Here is a 23,744-nt window from a genome sequence, read left to right as displayed (position 1 = left end):
TTGTCCCTTGGGAATGAATCCCACGGGATTTCTTGCAACACACATCAAACCAAATTATAGTTGCTTGCTGATGATCTCTGCTTGTTTGCATTTGTTTTTGTTTTGTTTTTTTGTTCTCTACTAACCCTTCAATACTTCTGAAATTTGCTACAAGAATATATCTCAGCTTTGAAGTACATTAATAAGGGTCTATATTAGATTGTCGAAGTTTTCAGACTTCGAATCACTAAAGATTGAACTTTAGTGATCGAAGTTTGAAAACTTCGAACTATTAAAAAATACTTTAAAAACAAAAAAAGTAACACCTAAAGGGTGTAAGCAAGGGGACAATCCCCCCTGCACCCCCCACATGGAGGGCTGTGCCCCCATACCCCCCACTACCTAAATATACCAACTCCGAGATCACAGTTCAGTGCAGTACAGTGTGGAAACGGAAGATTTCCATTTCCTACACTGCAGCACAATGTCGGAGTTGGTATATTTAAAGAGCAGGGTTTGTGGGGGGCGCATCTCCCCATGTTGGGGGTGCAGATGGGCTTGCCTCCTGCTTACACTCTTTTGCTTCTTTTTTTTTTGTTTTAAAAACTATTTTTTTTGTAGTTCGAAGTTTTCAGACTTTGATCACTAAAGTTCGATCTTTAGTGATTCAAAGTTTGAAAACTTCGACAATCTGATATAAACCCCATTAATACTGAAAGTTGTAGTTGCAAATTCAGCGCCTTGATTTTTATTCACATATAGTCCATTCTACTGTTAAAACCAATTGCCACACACTACGTACTTTGGCCTGTTAATTACAAATATCCCACAAACAATAGTAGATACAAATGACATACAAGCAGACTGTTGTCTTGTGAGACAGGTATTAGCATGGTCTGGAAATGACCTCTTGCAAACATAGAGAATGTAGTTAGTGATAATGTCATATGTGCAACAGTAGTTATTGTTCCAAACTTTGCTTGCTTTTATATTAAAGGGCTAGATTAATGCACTGCACATATTTATACACTCTTGCATCATGTCTGCTAAAGCTTCTGATAGTAAAGAATTTGACTTACATTCTTGAAGATTAGTAATTTGGTTGCTGCTCAGGCCTCCTCTCTATTGTTACTGAATGGTAGCCATTCACATCCAAATTCCCCTTGTTGCTACAGTGTGAACCCTTTGTGCAGGTACTACACACAGCTTTTATTTTATTTTGTGTGCATTACTTGCACATCATTAACTATTTGCATATAATCAGTCACCTAAAACTAAAATTATTCCATGACACATTTGTTATTTAGCCACATGGTGTGTAATGTTAACACAATCCTGCTCCTATTCTACGTTTTAAGGGTCCACACAATTTCCCACATTCATGCTATATTATGTATGCATGCAAATGCCACTTCTTGTACTTCATATCACTTTTTGCACTGTTATCATATCTCTCAACCTCTTTGCACAAACAAATCTGGAAAAAGCCAAAAATAATGGTAAAGCGCAAAAATGGAGACAAATTTTAAATATGGTTCTTATAAACCTAGTAAGTTGTTAAAAGGACTTGTGAAGTCAGAAACTCAAATGCCTGTCATTATATAGTGAATTCAGACCTCACTGACTTGCCACACAAATTTTATGAGGAACAGACCAAAATTATGAGTAATAAATCTGGATATTCTGAATAAATCTGGACAGTTGAGAGGTATGGGAACCTGCAGATAAGTGGAATTTTGTGTTTGGTATCTTCAAACACTATTTCCACTGATCCTTCCTGTCATACAGCAGTATTTTTGGCAAAGGTAAGAATATAGAGATTATTATATCAGTAATACTTTGGGAGCCTGAATTAATTTAAACTGCATGTTTGTAAATTCCTGCATTGAACATTCATATACCAGACTATGTGGCTTCAGAAAATGATTAGACTTTGTTGAGATGCTGAATGCACACTTTCAAGAAGAAACAGGAATACAATTTCATACTATCCAATTTAAAAATATTTCCTGAACATATTACAAGAATCTCTGCAGACCACATTCAAACAGTTTTTATTAATTCTCCTGGTGCCTCAAGACTGCAGGCAAAAATGATTTTATTATCTGAAAATAGTGATACTCAGAAATTCACATCTACAATCAGACTGTTACAGACCTGCATATAAACAACTCAGAAAATTATTACAGTGTGGTAGAAACAGCTCAAAGCACCAGTTGTATGTGGTGCTATTAAAAATGCTATACCTGGAAGACACTACAGCACATATAAGGGGACAAGGTGCCCCTGAACTACATTTGTCATACTTAAGAATCCTGACTGTTATACGCTACTGTGCAAGGTACTACATCCTCACCTATAAGTATGCAAAATGAAAAGAGTTGTGGTATACTCCCTAAAGGGAGACGTCTTCACCACATATCGTACTACAGAAGTAGGACACACGTCCAAGGACTAAGGGTGCAATATTGCACAGCTGTTCAAATTTTGCATTGTGGAAATAGGTTAAATGCATAGGCAAAAGCATCTGTCTTCCAAGGTGCAGAACTTCAGAACTGAATACAATTTTAACAGGTTAGAGGAGTACAGCCCAACATATGGGTGTGCAGATGTTTTGTCCCTATAAGGCAAAAATCAAGCTCTAAAACTGATATATGAATGACATTTCAGGCTGTGCTCTCATCTGAAATGGTACTAGCACTGACATTACTTGTGCTGTTTCCCTACAAATGCTGCAATGATTCTCTGAGTAATTCTGTAAGACATTCATTTTCTGTAGTTACCTCCCTTGATAGTGCATTAGCTGACTTCACTCCTCTCATTTATTAACCAACCCTTGTAGTTCCTTCTTCTGGCATTCCTGTCTTCCTGATAGGAGATAAAACTTTAACAAAAAAATTGTTTAAAAATACACCAGTAAGTTAATACTCAATCTGCCCTGAAACACCACTAAGTTAATATAAAATCAGCCTTGATCTATGTAACCACATGAAGCTGCTGAAACGTTGTTTTGAATTAATATGTGAAACACATCAAGACAACTAATTTGCTACCCTAAGCTGCACTTTATTACAAATGATCTTAGGTAACTGTCTGACAGATTGCTAGGAGGAGGAAGAGGAACATGAACCATTTCAGTATACGAGGACAAAGTATATGTTTCCTGGGCATGAGGCAAATTACAGTAGCCAATCTACAAATGTGCTTGTTCTTCACAGTTTCAACAACTGCATGGTATTTAGTTCTCTATATTTCACATCTACTTCACAGATCATGTATTATTTTTGTTGCCTAAAACCCAAAGGAAGGATGCTGTCTGCATGAGCTTTTATTTGCTTCGGCACTGACATACTGAATTTGTTTACGGCAATCAGTGTCTAGGTGTATGTCAGCAGAAATGATTGGGAACAGGAGCATAAGAGCTCTATTAGTCGTGTACCTGGCTGCCTATAAGTAGCCTTGAGTATATATAACTATATCATACTAATAAAATATATCTCACTACACAGGATGGAAAGGTTAGTTATTAAAAGTAAACAAAATATGAGCACCCCAAAAAATAAACAGCACAAAACTATGAAGCAGTACGTGTTTGCAGAGCTTATCATCTAGCTGTAGTAGAAATTTACTAGAAAATGTCTTGGACTATTTGATGTGACTTTAGCACATCTTTCTAAACAAGGGCACATGTGAGTGGACATAAGGCACCTAGTTTGACTGAAGCTGTTCAAACAGAGCAGAAGCAGTTGTCTTAACTGACAGAGGAAACATATTTTAGTTAGCAAACTTTAGACTCTGTTATTAGATACCCATTCCACCTTATACTAGGCAACTACATTTCAGAGAATCCATTTTATGTACGATTGCAGTCAGACGTTTTTGATTTTGTGAGCATTCATGTTCAGTGTTCTTATACCCCAGTATATTGATATTTGAGGTTACACAATGGATCCCTTAACTATATATCTAATGTTTACAGTACACTACTGAGAAGCAGTAATATATTAAAAGTGTTATTATAATAATACAGGGGTCTAAGAACACTGGTTCAAAGACCAAAAAAAAGGCTAGTTAACAAAAAAAATGCATACATGCTAAGACAAAGCAAGTAATGTGCATTACCCATATAAAGAAGTCTGCACTGGCAGGCAGACTGATATGACAAAAACAAATAAGCTGCAAGTTATATTGGGAAGACCATTTACATAAGAAAAGATGGTTATAGCCAGGAACAGCCATGTAGACAGACTGCTGTAAACTTTTCCTAAAAGATATGGGATAAAACTATACACGTTACAAAACAGAAAAGAAAACTCCTACAAAATGAGGATATCTGAGGAGATGATAAAGTTGATTATGCTTCCTTATTCAGACAAGTACAAAACAATAACTAATTAAACAGGTTGAAAAAATGTCCACATCAAAAAAACAAAGAACTGCCATCAATGCCAGTCCTGTATTACCCTCACCCAAATGCAAATTGCTGCTAAAACAAAGCACACAATAGTAGTAAGCCTGTTTTTAATGTTTATACCTACTTCTTTCTTCTACTTTGAATTCTGAAGAGAGAGGAAATGCAATTTGGTTGGGTATATTAAGAATGCATCTGAATGTGTGCTTGTGTGCCAAAGCTGGGAGTGCCATTTGTTAAGTCCTGAATAAGAACGTGAATGACATGTGCAGCACTTACAGCCTCACATATCTACTGAAATTCAACAGTGTAATGTCAAGTTCTGCAAATACACAACACTTACAATGAATCTAAGTTTTAAGGCAATGCACTTACTCCTCTACAAACACAATTGTTTTACAGCTAACCTGGATTATACTTTGTTTTATTTCTGTGCAAGATCCCTGTGAAAGAAGGTTTGCAATCTGATACCTAATTCTGTAGAACTATATTTAAACTTAAGAGCTGTAATGCCATTAGACCAGGTTCTTCATTCAGCATATTTGTACATTGCTTTATTAGAAAAGCAAATGTGAAGTCAGTTCCTTAACGACAAAAGGTAAACATCCTAGCAAATGTTTGCATTTCAACATCACGCAGACAAATCATGTAAAACTGGTTTCTATGACACAACTGCAAAAGGAAATGCACAAAGAAAACAAGTGGATGGTACAACTGTGATGGCTACTGCTTTTCTAAAGAGCACCCAAAGCAGGTTTGGTGTTTTGTAGAAATCAACTTTGTCTGACTTCCAGTGATTGATATTTAACTCCCAGAAGTGTTTATTCTAATGGCCTTAATACAAATCCAGTGTTCTCATAATTTAACTTAGTACAGTTCCAGTGGGCTGCTAGTCCCATTGAGATGTTGCTGCATTCTGTGCAAACTAACTTTTAAAAGCAGCAAAGAATCCCAAGGGAAAAAATAATTTTGATTAATATTAACAGACTAGTTCAGGTCAGGTACATATGCAAGTATACCATAATACTATTTATCCAGAATTAATCAAGCAAATGTGCATGCCATGGAATTTGTCCTCTTCAGCATGCAATAAAGTCCAGTTATACAAATATGTCATTTGTTTTTGTTTATCTATAGGCTAGTTAAGCCCACTGGAAAAAAATGACCCTTTTCAAGTGTGAGACAGGAGCATTATTTGGTTAAGTGACTTATTTGGAGTCACAAAGTCATCATGGGAACTGGAAACAGTTCAATAACAGATCAGAGGTTTATTGCTCTATACTAAATGCTATGACTATCTTCTTTACATCTTTCTAGCCAAAAAATAAGAGTCTATGCTGAAATAAACTACAATAAACCTATTCAGTATGTCTACAGGTATATAAACAGGTTAGTAAGCATGGCAGAATTTAACTGTCGAGGGATGTTTTTTACGGCATCAGAAGCTGAATTAAAACATCTTAAACCCTACTGATCAAATACGTGCTCACTTTTATGATATAACCTACAGAGGCAATAAATAGAAAAACTACAAACTACACAAACAGCACTGCAACCAGACCATAACAAAACTGCACACAATGTCTCTTTTTATTGATAATACAAAGTAGGAAACCTTTGCAATAAAAGCGTCAGAGAAAATTCAGTACTGAACCTTAGCATCGGCCTTCTGTTTTTTGGTATTATAGTTTACTATTTAAAAAGATGAATCACTTCTCCAATGATTAATCACAACTCTTCTTTACAGAGACATTGATAACAAAGGTCATAACTGCAACACCCACATCTAATCTCAGCACAATTAAAAAAAATAAAGTGATTTTAGGTTCCAAAAATTTAAGACAGAATGGCGTGATGAAACTATTCCCTATAGTTCTGTATTTGGTTTACTAGTTCGATTTTTGTCACACTCAAAATGTATCAGCTACTTTGCCACATTAAGTGAAATCTGCTATTGTCATTATTAAAGAGCCTGAACTTGGGACTACTGTTTTCCTGTGTGTTCCTTTTCCACTGACCTTTTCCACTGCAGGGAAACTGAGGTGGGCCAAGTTGCTGCTAGCATAAACAATAGAAAGCATTACACACACCACTCTCTATCCTGTTAAAACAATTATATCCCTGCTAATATGTTAAACAAACAGTTGGGGTCACAAACAAAGGTCTGGCAAATGGGAACTCATTAAATTTTCATCTGACAAAAATATCTTTCTTCCACAGACAAATGTGTACATCTGAACTTTCTGCATGTTGGTATTACATGTGTTAATGTAATTATATTTACAGAACTTGCTACATGTCCTCTCATGGGCATTAACAGTCTGTTAACTCTTCAGAGGTTAAAAATACTGGCTGATAGACTGCAATGAAGCTTCACTAGAAAGTTTACCATTTTTTTCTCAGTAAGACAAAGTAAAACACTAAGGAGCATACATAGCCAATAGTTTTTGTTTTGCATTTGTCACTTTTATGCAAAAACATATACAGCTACATACTTTGCAACATTTTTGCTCAAGAAATCTGGACAAAACCAAAAACAATGGTGGGATAAAGGACCAAATCGGAGACAAATTTTAATTACTACTCTTATAAACTTAGAAAGTTGCCACAACAGTAGGTTTTGCATTGACATGGATTTATATTGATATGAAGTCTACTCTGAAACTCAAATGTCTCCCATTATTTAGTGACTTCAATCCATAACGATTTGCTAGAGAATTGTAATTTGTAGGAGGAAAAGACCAGAAATATAAAGCAAAACTCTGGACGTTCTGTGAAAATCTGAGCAGATAACTGGTAATATATAACCAAACGTTTTTGCTTTTGTTTTATATTTGTCATTTTGAAAGTGTATAATTTGCAAAGACAGACTTTTATCATCTCCTTTCTTCTCAGAAAAATGTCATTCTGGTGTAGTAGTCCATGGAATTGGTTACCATTAAAAGTTTGATATTTTGTATTGTAACAATTGCCAGTGGTAATGGATTCTAATCATATATAATTCATGGGATAAACAATTTAGTTCTTGTATATATTAACTCTAAGTCAACTTTCACACAATAAAATTTTCATTTTTTTCTATACAAAATGTCTTCCTTAGTATCATACTGTCTTGTGTAATTTTCTGTCCCTTCATTACCTTATACCATGGGCCAGATTCCAAAAGAGTTGCTCTCAGTGCAAGTCTGCCCAGATTCTGAAAGACACGCTCTCAGTGTTAGCGACTTACTTTGGTGTTAGGCCTATCTATAAACAGGCTTACACTGGGGGGTTCAATTCCAAAAGACTAAGCAGTCACTTACACCGAGACCTAGACGTTTGGAATTAGGCCTATGTGCTGGGTGATTTATAATTTCAGAGTTCTACATCTAACTCTACAAACAACTTGTCACACATTCAGAATGTCAGACCTGTAGAAAGCATTCAAGGAATACACTGTTTTATGAAGTATAGAGGCAATAAAGTGTTTTCTTTTCTTCTACACTTCTTGCAATACCACTTTTTTATGAAGTACAGAGGCAATAAAGTGTTTTATTTTCTTATACACTTCTTGCAATACCACTTTTTCTCTGAAGTGACATGTATGTGTGTGTGTGTTTGACTGACTCTTCACACACGTGTGTGTGCCTGTGTGGAAGTGTGCATGTTTGTTTATTTCCTCACATCACTACCAGTATGCTTGACACACTCCAGCTTGCCTGCGATAATGTTTCATTTATAAAACAGACTTTCTGTTCACTCTTATACAATATTCCAATACCAATTCCATACTGACATCTTACTTTCAAATGCTACTATGCTAATATACTCAGCTATTGTTTTCTGTACTGCACGTTCATAGGATACGTGAGTGCTGTTTTCACTCCTGCAGTTTTTCTTTCATTTACCCATGGTTGTGAGTTAGTAGATTTAGTAATATATATGAAAGGCATATGAGACAACTTCTGGGGTTTCACCAGTGGGTTTGGTGATTTTGCTTTCTATGAAATCAGAGACAATGCAGCTGCTACTTCGTGCATCAACTTCTTGTAATTCATTCACTCAAGAAGGGTCTCCAACATGAGTGGACATCTTTTTACAAACTTCTAGCAAATGAATAAGCTCTGTTGTCTTTAAAGACTATATGTTTGTTTTTATATATCATTGGGCTCTTTCTATAAATTAGGCTCCATGATGTCAATCATAATATAAAAGGTTTATGTTTAGGATCCCTAGTTTATTTTGAAATGATGCTAGCTGGACTGAAACTGACTCCAGTCCAAGATTCATAAGCATGCCAACAAAGGAAAAAGGGAACCATATGTGCATTAAAATGAAAAGAATGAAAAAGTATGCACAAAAAATTAACACAACAGGTCAGTCCTTACCTGACAGGAAAGCAAACTTCTTCTGTAACTGGTCAGCAATATCTGCTGCATAAAGTAGACTAGTTTCTCGCTGCATGATTTCATCTAGAAAGAAAACAAAGGAAAAGACAAGTTAGTATATGTAACAATCGGCAGATGGCAAACGCAAAGAATCACAAGACTTGATGAAAAAGACAAAAGCATAAAATAATGGATAATCTCATTACACAATTTAAAGAGTAACAGAATGCTAACATCCACTTGTGAATAAACAGAAAAGCATTCTAGAGACCCACAGAGCCCTGGCTTTCAAGTGTGAAAGTTTTTTCTGATACACCTGGAATCCTTAGTTTACTTAACACGCATGACATTTAACACTGGTTCTTTCCGTTAGATATGCAACGTCTATATGACTTCCACCAAGTAACCTTCAAACCTCTCACCTTCTTAGCGCAAGAAGTCTGGACAAAGCCAAAAATAATGTGGGGACAAAAGTCCAAAAATATAAATATTGCTCTTATAAACTGATAAAAGTTGTTAGCATAAAATGTGTTGTGTTGGAATGCATTTTTTGAAAGATATGAATCCTAAAACTCAGAATGTCTGTCATTATTTAGTAACTTCAGTGCACAATAGTTTGCCAAAAAAAAAAAAGACATTTTTTGACAAACAGACCAAAAATATGAGACAAAACTCAGGACATTCTGTGGAAATCTGGACAGTTGAGAGGTTTGGAACCTTTAAAAAACATTAAATAATACCTGTCAACAAGGAAAGGGGAATACAGAGGACTGACTACGGAGCTACATGTTTCTACCTTATTAAGGCAAAGGTAATGGCTTGTTTGTGATTTTCTTGTTCCTCAAGAAATCGATTTTTCTAATCTCAAATAGTTGCACACATTTGAGTTACAGTAGGATTCATTTCACAAAACCACTAAAAGCAATGAGTATGCCTCTTAAACCCTATGTGCAAGAAATCTGGACAAAAATAATGGGGGGACAAAAGCCCAAAAATAGGGACAGATTTTATAAACACAGAAAACTGAAAGAAAAACAGGTTTTGCATTAGCATGAGTGCTCTGAAGGATACAATGCATGAAACTCAAATGTCTGGTAAGTTACTAGGGAAAGTTCTGTGTTGCAGGAAATTAAAATGTAAATGTTGGAAGGATTTCCACATAGTATAGCACACACTGAGCTTTAAGGGACATTTGTGGTATTTACAATTTTACTGCACAGCAAGTATAATCAAATTCCTTATTCTGTGCACAACTGGTAACACCATTTGCCATAATGAAAATGCATAATAAGTTATCATATCAGGTAGGTTTATAATGGTAAATGTACATATATGTGTTCTCATCCCAACTGTACTATGCTCATCATATTTTTTATAATAAGAGCACAAGGCAACAGTTAATGCCACATAGGGATTCATTCTGTTTTTACACCCTTCCACTTTTAGACTCATTAAGGACAGCAGGTTGCCTAAGAATGCCCCATAATTAGTATAGCAGCATATTTCTTTGCATGACTGTGCTTTAAATGCAAGTCACATACTACCAAAGCCTGCTGTTCCTCAGTAAATGTTATTTACACAAAAAATAAATATCACTGATTATGGGACTACACTGTTGTTTTCTGCAGAGGCTCTTTGACTACAGACATGTTGAGAAACGGAATACTGGTGTCATAAATGAAATTAGAAGAAAACAGAAGCCATTTATTTCACTGAGGCAGTTGGCTTTACTCTGCATTGATAAGAAATCTTTTCACTTTTCAGTAATGCAGGAACACAAAAGTACATGGCTTCCTTGGAGGCATGGATTTAACACGCCCTCATAGACTGGTAAAGTAACATAATGCAAATATTCACCAATCTCGTATAATGTTTTTTTTTTTTTTTTTTTTTTTTTTAGTGTATGCGGTCATAAACTACTCTGTTTGCAAATGTTAGTACTTAAGTAGCTTTATTAAAAAGTAGCAAAATGCCTATGTCACTACAGCAAAAAACAATAAATAAGTACACATTATTACATTTTATGACCCCATCCCAGAGAGTCAATGGTACGTTCTGAATTTATTTTGAATATTAAATGAAGCAATATTAAAATGAAGCCTAGCCTAAGTACAGGAAGTTACTCAACCACATTCAAATTCACTACGGACAACTGGATGCCCGGTGATACACAGTAATTGCTTAGCAATATCTGTCACTGACTGCACTTTAAATGCATATCACACACTACCACAATCTGCTGCTACCCAGTAAACACTACTTCATAAATAATCTACATTGTTGTTTGGGGGGGATACATTGTTATTTTACACAGGGGAGGTATGAGTGCAGGCCTGATTAAAAATAAATAAATAAATAAAGTATACTCCTGGCATAAAATTCTGTAACAGAAAAACCAAAGCCATTTCACAAGCATTTGGCCAGCTTTGCTCTGGTCTGATGAGGAGTCTGGATAGCTAGTCAGCATTCCTCTTGCAGATTAAGTATGTGTGCTTTTTAGGACTGCAGAAATTAAGTGTACAGCTTTCCTGGATGCTTCCAATATTTTAGAATTAGAACATACTTTTGATTTCCTGAAGGGACATGGTCCAAATATTCACTGACCTTTCACTGTTTTTTTTTTTTTTTTTGGTACTCTGAGCAAACTTCAGTGCTTACATGTCTTTGTTACTAAGTAAACACACCAATATCACTTTAGTAGAAACAACATATACATAAATCAACACATTCTTCGAAAAAATGACAGAAGACACGAAATGCACATTGCTCCATTGCATTACATGTTTATGCTGTGACTTAAATTCTATGTTATTCCCTTATGAGAAGGTTAGTGTGCTATGCAGCTCACATGACACATGATCAGGACAGGTCTTAACAAAAAGAAAAGACAAAAGATGCATCTGCATTCAATGCTTTATTTACTTCCTCAATCAGATTCATACCTATCAGCTGCCATGATTTAGGTACAATGCTATGATTTTGTTGCTCAGGTTTAACCTTGCTCCTCCTAAATTTTTGATATTCTGCATAAAGCCAGATCTGATTATGTGTAACTATGTTATTAAAGACATACACTAAACCTATCGGACTGGAGTTCCTCTGTGGCGACCGGGAAAAGCCAAAAGACACAACAACAAGAACACTAAACCTATATGTGCATTCACTAGCACTGAGTATATCTAGTATATAAAGACCTTCTGTCATGAAAAATAAGAAAGTGCTTCTCTTTTTAATCCTCTGCTATGACTTTAAATGCCTGTGTTATGATTTTTGATGCTTGGAGGTTGAGGAGTATGGACCGTTTAGTGAGTGTTGACAGTCACATAAGCTTGGAAAAAATATAACAATATTAAGATACAGTACCTAATTACTAATGCAATACCCCTCATTTTACAGAAAATAAAGAAAAAACTTGATAAATTACTTATGTTTTGATTTTGATTCAGATACATGCCTGCAATACAACTGACAATAAAAGAAAATGATTCTGCAAGTAGTAGCAAGAGTTACATTTTATCAAGCTGGATCTATTTCATTCTGTTATTTAACAGCCACTAAACCTGTTATGTCTCCTTGCAAGTCTAGCAGATCTTGTGATATAATAACAAACTTGTTCAACTTTGTTAGGTAATCTATATGTTGGTTATAGTCAAGTTGTCACTCAACTCTGCACCTGGACGTTGATGTCAGCAGCTGAAAGTCACTTACTTGAACTTCCATTGACTCATTTTACTGTGTATCTGATCCTTCTGCTCTATCACTGACAATGACGTAAACCTTAACTGTGTGTCCATATCACTCTGAGAAGGTGGTGAGGACAATGAAAAGTCATTTGACAACTTATTGGGCTCAGGGGCTACTGATTTCTGAAAAGTTATTTCTCAATTTACTCTGATTTACTTTTGGCATTCCGATCAAAAAGTACTTTTTATTTCTTTTCTATACTCAAGCATCAGTTCCCTGAGTTAGGTACAATCTTGGTTCATTTGTAAAAGTAAAAAATCCAGTGTTTATCTTTCCAGTACAAATCAAATAATAAAAGGCTGACTTCAAAAAGCATTGCATTGATTGCACAAGGAAACTGCTTCATGCTTATCAAACGATGTATAAAAAGCAGCGCATGGCATAATTATGAAAGCGGCAGGGGCCTCTTAGAAATTGATTGAAATTGCAGATCTGCATGCTGGACTCCATACATATTTCTTATCATCATCAGATCCAATCATAGTCAATGTTTTAAATCGTGACGAGAACTACTGAGATGACATCCTTGTGCAGATTAGGAGAAGCTTTTTAGAAAGAAGTAAGAATGGAAATCAAATTAGAAGTATTCAAAAAAAAAAGTAGCGACAGAAAGTGCCAAAAAAAAAAAGAAAGAATATAAAGACCATGACCAATGGGAAAAGAGATGACAACTGGAAAGGCCACAACTATAGTGGCAAGTATAGAGAACTACTGGAAAAACCGTCCAATCGCGATATAATATATGACTGGCCAAGAAGGGGTGAATTTAAACCAAATGATGAATGATTAATAATGGCAGCTCAAGGTAGCAGTCAATGTACAGGCTTGTTTACCAAGTCTAATTGTGCGATAAGACAGCTGTATGTTCTGTAGTACACAACTAAAAATGGTTGTCCATCGAGTTGCTGCTTTATCATGCTGATGGTCTTTGCATTGAAAGACACAAAACTATAACACTGGGGATCGTGCAAACATGATAATGTATAGGTAGCTGAAAAGCGCTAGAATCAAGAACCACAATAAATGACTAAAAATGAAAAAGTACTGATCACACGGGTCACCACATTCCATCAGTAAAGAAACCAGATGTAAGAAAAACATATACTGCAGTCAAAGTGCAGTCAGTGAAAAGTGACCAAAACAATAGTGTTGTGCTGGCTAGAGCAAATGGGGGGAAATGCAGAATAAAGAAGATTCGGAGGAGAGTAGAAAGAAGAATGTAACTACGTTAAGATTAAATAATGTATTTAAGTCCTGTCTCAAAGAATTTCTCACTAACTCATGGCTATATCCATGCAGCTCACCTGTATGATCTAGATTAACAAACACTTTACATTCTTACTAACCTAACCTCTCATGATACTATACTGTTCAACACCTGCCCTATCCCCACTGTAAGGGCGGACTTATATATTCTTATTTCTATTTCCTAGCATAGCAGACTATACTTCTAATACTTTTGTATACACTGATTGTCATATTTAGTCTTCATTTTTATTTCTACATCACTATTTTTCCTCATGCTTTATTGTACACTATATTTTCTAGTTTCAAACTATGTATGTGAGCTTTCTTTTAATTACATTTGTACTAGTGTTTTATTTGGTGTTATTTACCTCTCTGGACCTTTTCACCCTGGGCCTCCACTGAAAATAGGTATTTATTTCCCAGATGGACTTTCCCGATAAACCAATGTCAATAAATAAATAAATAAACAGGTTACTCATATGGTTCATGAAACTCTACTTTATTCCCTTAGTATACTGAATTTGTGTCCTTCCCTTCTCTAAATCCCCTATGACAGAAGATTTTACTTGCTGGAGATGTGGACAGGCATCTGCAGATCTTGTGTAAATATTCTGGGATAGTATTTACATAAGAACTTGCTGGTAAGGTTGAGACCCACTTGAGAAAGCATGACCAAACATAAGATGCCTTCTGAAATGATGACTTACATTCTATGGTTGTCCTCCTGGCAAAACAGTTAAAAACAGGGGAGAGTACCATTCAGGACCTAGTCAGCAGTAGGTACTGAGGAGTGCATTCTAACACAAACATGCATTTTTCTTCATTAGATCCCATATGTTAACAAAGACTGAGACTGAAGGATTAACCATTTTTAGTAAGAAAATTATAATGCAAGCATAATATAAAACTGCATATAATGCATTGAAATAACTTAGTATGAAGTTATAGAATGATTGCTACAAAAATCAGATGTTTAGACATGCCGCCTTTAAAAGGAGTCGACTCATTTCTGGTCACCTCACAAAAGTGCATTCACAAACAAGTGAATGATCCTGAATAAGAATAACATTCAGAAGTAAATGATTACAAGAAGTGATTATATTTGTAGATGGAAGTAAACCATCATACAACCCCAATGGAGGTGCTAACGACCACCAGAGCTTTTATAAGACTAGCTGTGCAATCCAACCCTACTCTGTCCATATGTATCATGGGCATTTATTAGGTGGGGATATGTTAGATAGGAAGTTTTCTAGAGGTTATGAGGGGGAGTATGTTAGCTTGGGCATTACAATCTGCCTTTGTCTATTAGAGACATGGGAGTCAGACCAAGGGTGAATTTCCGACTTCCCATCCATTGGTCAAGATTAAGCATAAATAGAGTTAAGAATAGATGCTGTTTCACATGGATGAGGAGCCTGTTTAGGAGCATGCGGATCCTCTGAGTCACATATCTTTCTTACCAGCATGTATTATTTATGTCATAAGCAAACTGAAATCCTTGGATCCTAGTGGTTCTGATGGTGTTCATTTTGCAGATGTGGAAAAGGTCCATTAGTATTGAATGCAAGGATTCCTTGTATACCAAGCATAGACTGCATCTAATTGAGACAGAGTATATTTATAGGGCTTTACGACGATCTATATAGGATAATTCAATTCAATTCAACTTTCTTGTCATACGTACTAGAGGCAGCATCACAAAGTACAATGAAATTCTTATTCTGCAAATCTTCCAGCAACATATAAAAACAATGACAATTAACAAGAGGAAGTAATCTAAGACAACAAACAGACAATAGTATAAATACCAATATCAGTAAATATATATAACCATGCAAAAGACTGCATTTGTGCAAAAAAAAAAAAGCTTGTTTTCCCCCAAATGTGAACCAAATTACAGTATTGGAGGGAGAGGTAGTATGTGAGTTTTAATTAATAGCTTGAGGTATAGAGCTGTCTTCAGCCTGGTTGTTCTATGTAATGTGTTTATACCAAGGATTCCCTGGTAAAGAACCTTTATGGACATTCTACCTGCTGCATATATCTGGTGAGGAACATGACAAAGGTTCCATTAGATTAAATGATGGTCTGATAAGGGCCAAATAAAATGGCACTATCACTTCCTTGGACATAGATGTCATGCACGTACTAATAAGCTGGGCGATAAAGAAAGATTTTCGAACTACCTTGGCCACATGTTGGTGGGAGGATGGCATAATAGTTAAGGTATTTACCTTATAGACACAAGGTGCAGGGTTTAATTCTCATATGGGGTTGTCTGGGCTTAAACTGGTTAGCCTAGTACTAATCTATGAACTTATGAGCCTATGAAAGGCCTAATTCCTGTCTACATATTTATAAGATTCCTGGCTACCAGGTCAACTCTTAGTGGTGTCTTAATGATGGAGTGATTAACCTTGATGGTAGTTTTCCCAAAAAGCATTATTTTTAATTCGTGATTTTAGCATCAGACATTTGTCAGTATTAGACCTGCTTGTAAGAGTTTTGTCTCTGGGGGGAGGGGGGAGTCTATAACAGCTCCCATTTTGCAGTCATTTGTGAACTTGTCATCCAAAGGCCCATGACATTAGCCTTTACCTCCCAGAAGTAAATGTTAAATAAGAGTGGTCCCAGCAAGGAGCCCTGAGGTACTGCACTGGTATTGGTTTCTTAGTGGAGATGATCCCACCAATCCTAAATTTCTGGGTCATGTCTGTGAGCCAGCTGAAAATCCAGTTAGTTATGTAGGGTTAATGCTCAGTTCAATAAGTTTGTCAACTATACCTAGCTGGTGTATTGTGTCAAAAACATTAGCCAGGTCCAGATAGCTATTTTCCCCTCATCCATTATCTTGGAGACCTTCTCAAAAAGTCCACCAGGTTTAGTAGGTTTGATCTTCCTTGGGTCCAGTGTCTGAAAGCAGGCAGTAAATTTGCCTATGTGTTTGGTGATTATTTTTATGATAATTTGTTCCATGGCTTTACATATTAAACTAGTCATATTAATGTGAGTGCAATGCTACAACAAAACAACTTACAGGATAAGATAATTTCAAATATTAGGAACCTTTTGAATGATTTAAATGCAAAATCAAAAAATAAAACAAAACTAAAAAAGTAACTCTTTAAAAACTTAAATGAAGTGCAAAGCAATAAAACAAATTTTGTATCCGTCAAGGATGGAGCAGGATTAACTCAGGACCCCATGAAAGTATGGCGAGGTTGCCATGCAGATGGAAGCTCTGGGAAAATGAGCAAGAGACAATTTGCAGTAAGGGGGGTTTACTGAGGTGCAATACTGCTTGCCATCATTTAGACAGCCATTATGGCAGGTTAGCATTGTTTTATTTTTGCCCTACAATCCTGTGCATACAAAATATTGATAGGGAAGGTAGGATGTGCAATAGGCTGATAGCTCATACCTCTGAACAGTACAGATTTTTGCAGAACGTCCAGATTTTTGCCTCATATTTTTGGTACATTTTTCATAAAATTGTGTTTTCTGGCAAATTAGTGACAAATCATTTTAAGATTGAAGTTAGAAAATAATGACAAACATTTGAGTTTCAGACTTCAAACCCTTAAGAAAATTTATGCTAATGCAAAACATGTTATTCTATCAACCTTCTAAGTTTGTAAGAGCAATATTTAAAAATTGTCACTGTTTTTAGGCCTTTGTCCAGATTTCTTGCTTTAAGAGGTTGACAGATATGATCGGCAGTGTCTCACTTCTGCAACGGATATTACACCAGCAAGCAGTTATGCCCATCCTCTTCAAAGCACAGTAGGTAGTTTCTCTGGTCACCTTTGGGGATATCAGATCATGCTCATCCATATGTTCCCAAAGCATGCACAACCCCCCTCCCAGGAGGCAAATGGGCCATGTCCCTTTATTCTTCCCCCTCGATTGCTATGGCTGTCAATAAAATCCCAGTCACAGTCAGGGCTCCGCCCCCTGTGTCTTTAAGTCAGACAACAGCCAGACATTCATGAACATATGGCAATGTTGCGTACATTTATACTTCAATAGGTATAACATAGGAAGACTATGTAACATGCTGAAATTTGCATTAACATCTCCTGCAACTTGTTTAGGAGCAGTAGCAGTGATCAAACCACAAATATAATAAATAAAGATATAGTGATAGTATAAGAAATTGCATGATTAAAATGGGTGTCCGCAGTGGTGCTGCTGTTAGCATAGTTGCCTCATAGCAAGAGGTTCTCCAGTTCGATTCTCAGCTGGGTGCCTTCTATGTGGAGTCTGCATGCCCTCCCTCCATCACATGGGTTTCCTCCGGGTGCTTTGGTTTCCTCAAACATTCCAAAGACATGCAGTAGGTGGATTAGACACTCTAAACTGGCCATAGGTGTGAGTGTGTGTGCATGAGTGAGTGGGTGGTGTGAATGAACTACTGTGGCAGGGCTAGCCACCCGGTGGTGTAAATCTTGGCTCACAAGGAGTGACACTCTGACCCCATGAGCAAAATGGGAAAAGGAGTTGAGGAATGGGTGGATTAAAATAAGATAAAGTTATTTTGAGAAAAAGTACTAAATCATATATGAGACAATATGACTGTATGTGTCTAGGTATATTGGAGGAAACTCTTGATTCTGCATCAAGAATGACCTATATGAATGCTTTAACTCTAGTTTTCTGGTGCTGTGAGGTAAAAATAAAGCTTATTTCAGACAACAGGAAAGAGTGTATGTCATGCTTTATCACTTACATCTAAATGACCTTTAGGATTTTGTAGGAGCAAGCTACCTAATTTACACTTAGTTCTTGTTACAGTGATACCTATATGCTCCTTGATGCTCAGAACTTTGTGTGAGAGAACATCAGATATTTCCAGGAGACTATGCACTCTATCGGACCCTGTTACCCATGGCATTTTTACAGGCTGTCATTTGCATATTGTATCGGGGTTTCCATTCCTGCAAAGTATATCAGTTTATGTTATATTAAAGAGGAGTCTATTACTGTTGACATCATCATCATCTTTCGGCTGTTCCCATTAGGGGTCGCCACAGCAGATCACCTGTTTCCATTTCTTCCTGTCCTCTGCATCTTGCTCTATCACACCAACCACCTGCATGTCCTCTCTCACCACATCCATAAACCTTATCTTAGGCCTTCCTCTTTTCCTGTTACCTGGTAGCTTCATCCTTAACATCTTTTTCCCAATATACTCAGCATCCCTCTTCAGCACATGTCCAAACCAATGTAATCGTGCCTCTCTGGCTTTGTCTCCAAACCTTCCAACCTGGGCTGACCCTGTAATATACTTATTCCTAATCCTGTCTACCCTCATCACACCCAGTGCAAATCTTAACATCTTTAATTCTGCCACATCCAGCTCAAACTCCTGCCTTTTTGTCAATGCCACTGTCTCCAACCCATATAACATAGCTGGTCTCACTACCCTCTTGTAGACCTTCCATTTCACTCTTATAGGTACTCGTCTGTCATAAATCACTCCTGACACTCTTCTCCACCCACTCCATCCTGCCTGTACTCTCTTCTACACCTCTCTTCCACACTCACCGTTACTCTGAACTATTGACCCCAAGTATTTAAACTCATCCACCTTCACCACCTCTACTCCCTGCATTCTCACCATTCCTCTATCCTCCCTCTTATTCACACACATATATTCTGTATTAGTCCTGCTGACCTTCATTCCTCTTCTCCCTAGAGCATATCTCCATCTCTCCAGGGTCTCCTCCACCTGTTCCCTACTCTCACTACAGATCACCATGTCATCTGCAAACATCATAGTCCATGGGAACTCCTGTCTGATCTCGTCTGTCAACCTGTCCATCACCATTGCAAATAAGAAAGGGCTCAGAGCTGATCCTTGATGTAACCCCACCTCCACCTTAAATGCATCTGTCACTCCCACAGCAGACCTCACCGCTATCACACTACCCTCGTACATATCCTGTACCACTCTTACATACTTTTCTGACACTCCTGACTTCCTCATACAATACCACAACTTCTCTCTAGGCACCCTGTCATATGCTTTCTCTAAGTCTACAAAAACACAATGCAACTCCTTCTGACATTCTCTGTACTTCTCCATCAACACTCTCAAAACAAAGATCGCATCTGTAGTGCTCTTTCCTGGCATGAAACCATACTGCTGATCACTAATCATCACATCCCTTCTTAACCTTGCTTCCACTACTCTTTCCCATAACTTCATGCTGAGACTGATCAATTTAATCCCTCTGTAGTTACTACAGCTCTGCACATCACCCTTATTCTTAAAAATCGGTACCAAAACACTTTTTCTCCATTCCTCAGGCATCCTCTCACTTTCCAAGATTTCATTAAACAATCTGGTTAAAAACTCCACTGCCATTTCACCTAAACACCTCCATGCTTCCACAGGTATGTCATCTGGGCCAACAGCCTTTCCATTCTTCATTCTCTTCATAGCTATCCTTACTTCATCCTTGCTAATCTATTGTACTTCATGATTCACTATCCCTACATCATCCAACCTTCTCTCCCTCTCATTCTCTTCATTCATCAACCCCTCAAAGTACTCTTTCCATCTCCTCAACACACTCTCCTCGCTTGTGAGTATGTTTCCCTCATTATCCTTTATCACCTTTACCTACTGCACATCTTTCCTAGCTTGGTCCCTCTGTCTAGCCAATCGGTACATCTTCTTTTCTCCATCCTTAATGTCCAACCTTTCATACAAATCTTCATTGGCCTTATCCTTAGCCTTCGCCACCTCTCTCTTTGCCATGTACCTCATCTCCTTATACTCCTGTCTACTTTCTTCATCTCTCTGACAATCCCACTTCTTCTTTGCCAACCTCTTTCTCTGTATACTCTCCTGTACTTCCTCATTCCACCACCATGTCTCCTTGTCGTCCTTCCTCTGTCCAGATGTGATACCAAGCACCTTTCTAGCCGTCTCCCTTACTAGCTCTGCTGTAGTTACCCAGCTATTTGGTAACTCTTCACTGCCACCCAGTGCCTGCCTTAACTCATCCCTGAACTCCACCTCAATATTACCTTTTTTTTCAATTTCCACCACTTGATCCTTGGTGCTGCCCTCACACTCCTCCTCCTCCTCTTCTTCATAACCAACATCACCCTACAAACCACTATCCTATGCTGCCTAACTACACTTTCTCTAGTCACCACTTTACAGTCTCCAATCTCCTTCAAACTGGCCCTCCTACATAAGATATAATCCACCTCTGTGCATCTTCCTCCACTCTTGTATGTCACCCTATGCTCCTCCCTCTTGTTAAAATACGTATTCACCACAGCCATGTCCATCCTTTTCACAAAATCCACTACCATCTGACCTTCTGCATTCCTTTATTTAACACCATACCTACCCATCACTTCCTCATCCCCTCTGTTCCCTTCACCAACATGCCCATTGAAATCTGCTCCAATCACCACTCTCTCACCCTTGGGTACAGTCATCACCACTTCATCCAATTCACTCCAAATTTTTTCTTTCTCATCCATTGCGCACCCAACTTGTGGAGCATACGCACTAACAACATTCATCACTACACCATCAATTTCCAGCTTCATAAACATCACTCTATGTGACACTCTTTTCACCTCCAAAACACTCTCAACATACTGTTCCTTCAGAATAACTCCTATGCCATTTCTCCTCCCATCCACACCATGATAAGACAATTTGAACCCACCTCCGATACACCTAGCCTTACTCCCCTTCCATCTGGTCTCTTGCACACACAATATACCAACCTTCCTTCTGTCCATCATATCAGCTAGCTCTCTCCCTATACCAGTCATACTGCCAACATTCAAAGTTCCAACCCTCACTACCACAGTCCTAGCCTTTCTCCTCTCTTCCTGCCTTCGGCCATATCTTCCACCTCTTCTCCTCCTTCGGCCAAAGAGATAAGGAGCTAATTTACTGTTTTTCCCTGTGTATCTGCACTCATCTGTCCAGATTTTAAAGGGACATCAATATATTTGCTTAAACCTTTACTACATTCCTCCTAAAATTGGAAATTATTTTGAAAAGTTCTAATTTGAGAGTATCATCATTTGATAAGAGTCTCTAATCTGATGACATTTTCATAAATATTTTTGGCAATGCCCCTAAATGTGAATGCAAAAGTTGAGGGATGACAGTGTGAAGATTGGGGAAAGATGAGCGAAGCCAGCCTAGTCAAACAGAATTTGATACATAATTCTATTATTTGTATAAAAAAATGTAAAATACAGGCTTGTGTTGTTAAATGAAAGAAAACACTGTAAAATTTGAACTTCAAGGTTGTTGCAACACTGCCATCTGCTTTAAGGAAAATCAAGCCAAGCATTTCAAATATCTAAAAAATGGTGCAGAAGCGGCTGGCTGAACACATTCTTTCTATTGTCTTAACTTAAGGAATAATTGACAGAGTATACATGTGAAATGTCTTTTATTCTTGCAGTTTCCTGAGCAGGTGTTAGCTTGCTAAATAATGCAGTTTATTTGCCTGGGAACTCCAGACTAAGTGTCAAAATGATGTAATTTGGGATGGCCTTAGCAGAGCTGTTTGTTAGAGTTTTAAAAACTATTGTTCAGTGAGAGACTGAAAGCATTTGTCTTGGACCATCAACCCCAGCACTGCTTATGCTCTTTATGTATGTAAGTAGGATTATAGCACTGTGTTTTCTCTTAAGATTAGCTAAATATTAGAAAGTTAGATTAATTGTTTTTCTTTGACATCAGACCTGACCTACTGTATTATTGTAAGTTTCTGTGTGATCTCTGAACTCTTAGATATCCCTGTGGTGTAGTAGTATTGTCTTGTGTTTTAATTATTTATTATTAGATATTTTAAAAGCATTTACCTGTGGCTGGTTTGTGTAGAGATAGTCTTAGAGTACATTGCATATTTATAGAGGTTATCGTAATAGACCACTCTAATAAGCCTTAGACTGAATAGTCACATTACCAATTGGATAATAATATTGCACAGTAATAATTGGACACCCTTTTAAGGGCCTTGGGGTAGTTGAATTATTAAGCTGGTGGTGGCTGTAATTACTACCGTATAGTCTTGGTAAAGGGGCACAGCTAGAGAATCTGTGTCAGCCTTTCCCAGGAGTGTCTGTGAAGTTGTATAAATACTTATCTCAAAGTGTGTGTGGTGTGTCAGCTACCTGGGCAGGGACACGAAGCACTGGTTGGATGGAGAGGGTACTGGAGGTTAGCTTGCCAGCTAGGCTGAGATCTGGACCCTATAGCTGTGCCAGTGGGGAGTCTTGGGGACCTGGAGAGCAAGAGAGCAACCAGCCACAGGCTGACTGTGATCTCTGTGTGCACTTAAGTTAAATTGTACTTTACTGTGTGTATTAGTTATCCTTTCCTCTTCTAGGAGACAACCTCCCTGGTGTTAGTGGTGAAGATTGAGGCTCCTTGATTGCTGGGCCAGGGCACGGTCATCACAGACAGTACTGTAGTAATTTGATCACTGACCTTTCATTATATAAGTACATGCAATTTGTACAGTTTGAAAGAAATAACGGTGCAATGACAGAGCCTTGGCAGTTCCTTCATTAGGTTGTTACAAGTCAGGATAGTATTTTACCTGCCATCTACCTTTTTTTAAACATGTTTACAGCAAACTGGGGTCCTGACAACTTTTTCAGGAATTTGTATTAAACACAGATAATTCCTGGGCCATGAGAAATAACAAAGGCTGAAATGATGAGGAGGGAATTCTGTGCTGTATTAAAGCCCATCTAAAGTGAATTTGTTACTCCAGTACTTTGACTGACTTGATGAAAAACTATTGCCAATACGTCGTATAGTCACGAACCAAGTCATCTACTGAATCTGTAAGCTCTAAAGAACATTGTATAATAAACCACACTCTCTAAAAATAAAATAATAACAATAAAAAAATGGACTGATAAAAAAAGTTTTGAGTATTAAATGAAAAGTAAGCAATCACCTGATAGACAGAGATGATACCTTACTTAGC

At 37.3% G+C, this 23,744-nt stretch overlaps 1 protein-coding gene across 1 annotated transcript in view; it reads right to left on the bottom strand.

Moving 5' to 3' along the window:
* The window catches only part of MCF2L (MCF.2 cell line derived transforming sequence like), a 1,071,259-nt gene that overhangs the window by 970,661 nt on the left and 76,854 nt on the right, over positions 1-23,744 (bottom strand). The window contains exon 2 of the mRNA XM_044071884.1: positions 8,758-8,841. Within this exon, the coding sequence (XP_043927819.1) occupies positions 8,758-8,841 (84 nt within the window). The remainder of the gene's footprint in view (positions 1-8,757; positions 8,842-23,744) is intronic.

Source organism: Protopterus annectens, chromosome 5.part0 (genome assembly GCF_019279795.1).
Source record: "Protopterus annectens isolate FY-2018-M chromosome 5.part0, PAN1.0, whole genome shotgun sequence".
Classification (NCBI taxonomy): domain Eukaryota; kingdom Metazoa; phylum Chordata; order Ceratodontiformes; family Protopteridae; genus Protopterus; species Protopterus annectens.
Note: the sequence above shows the minus strand (reverse complement) of the source record. Positions and strands in the feature narration are given on the sequence as shown.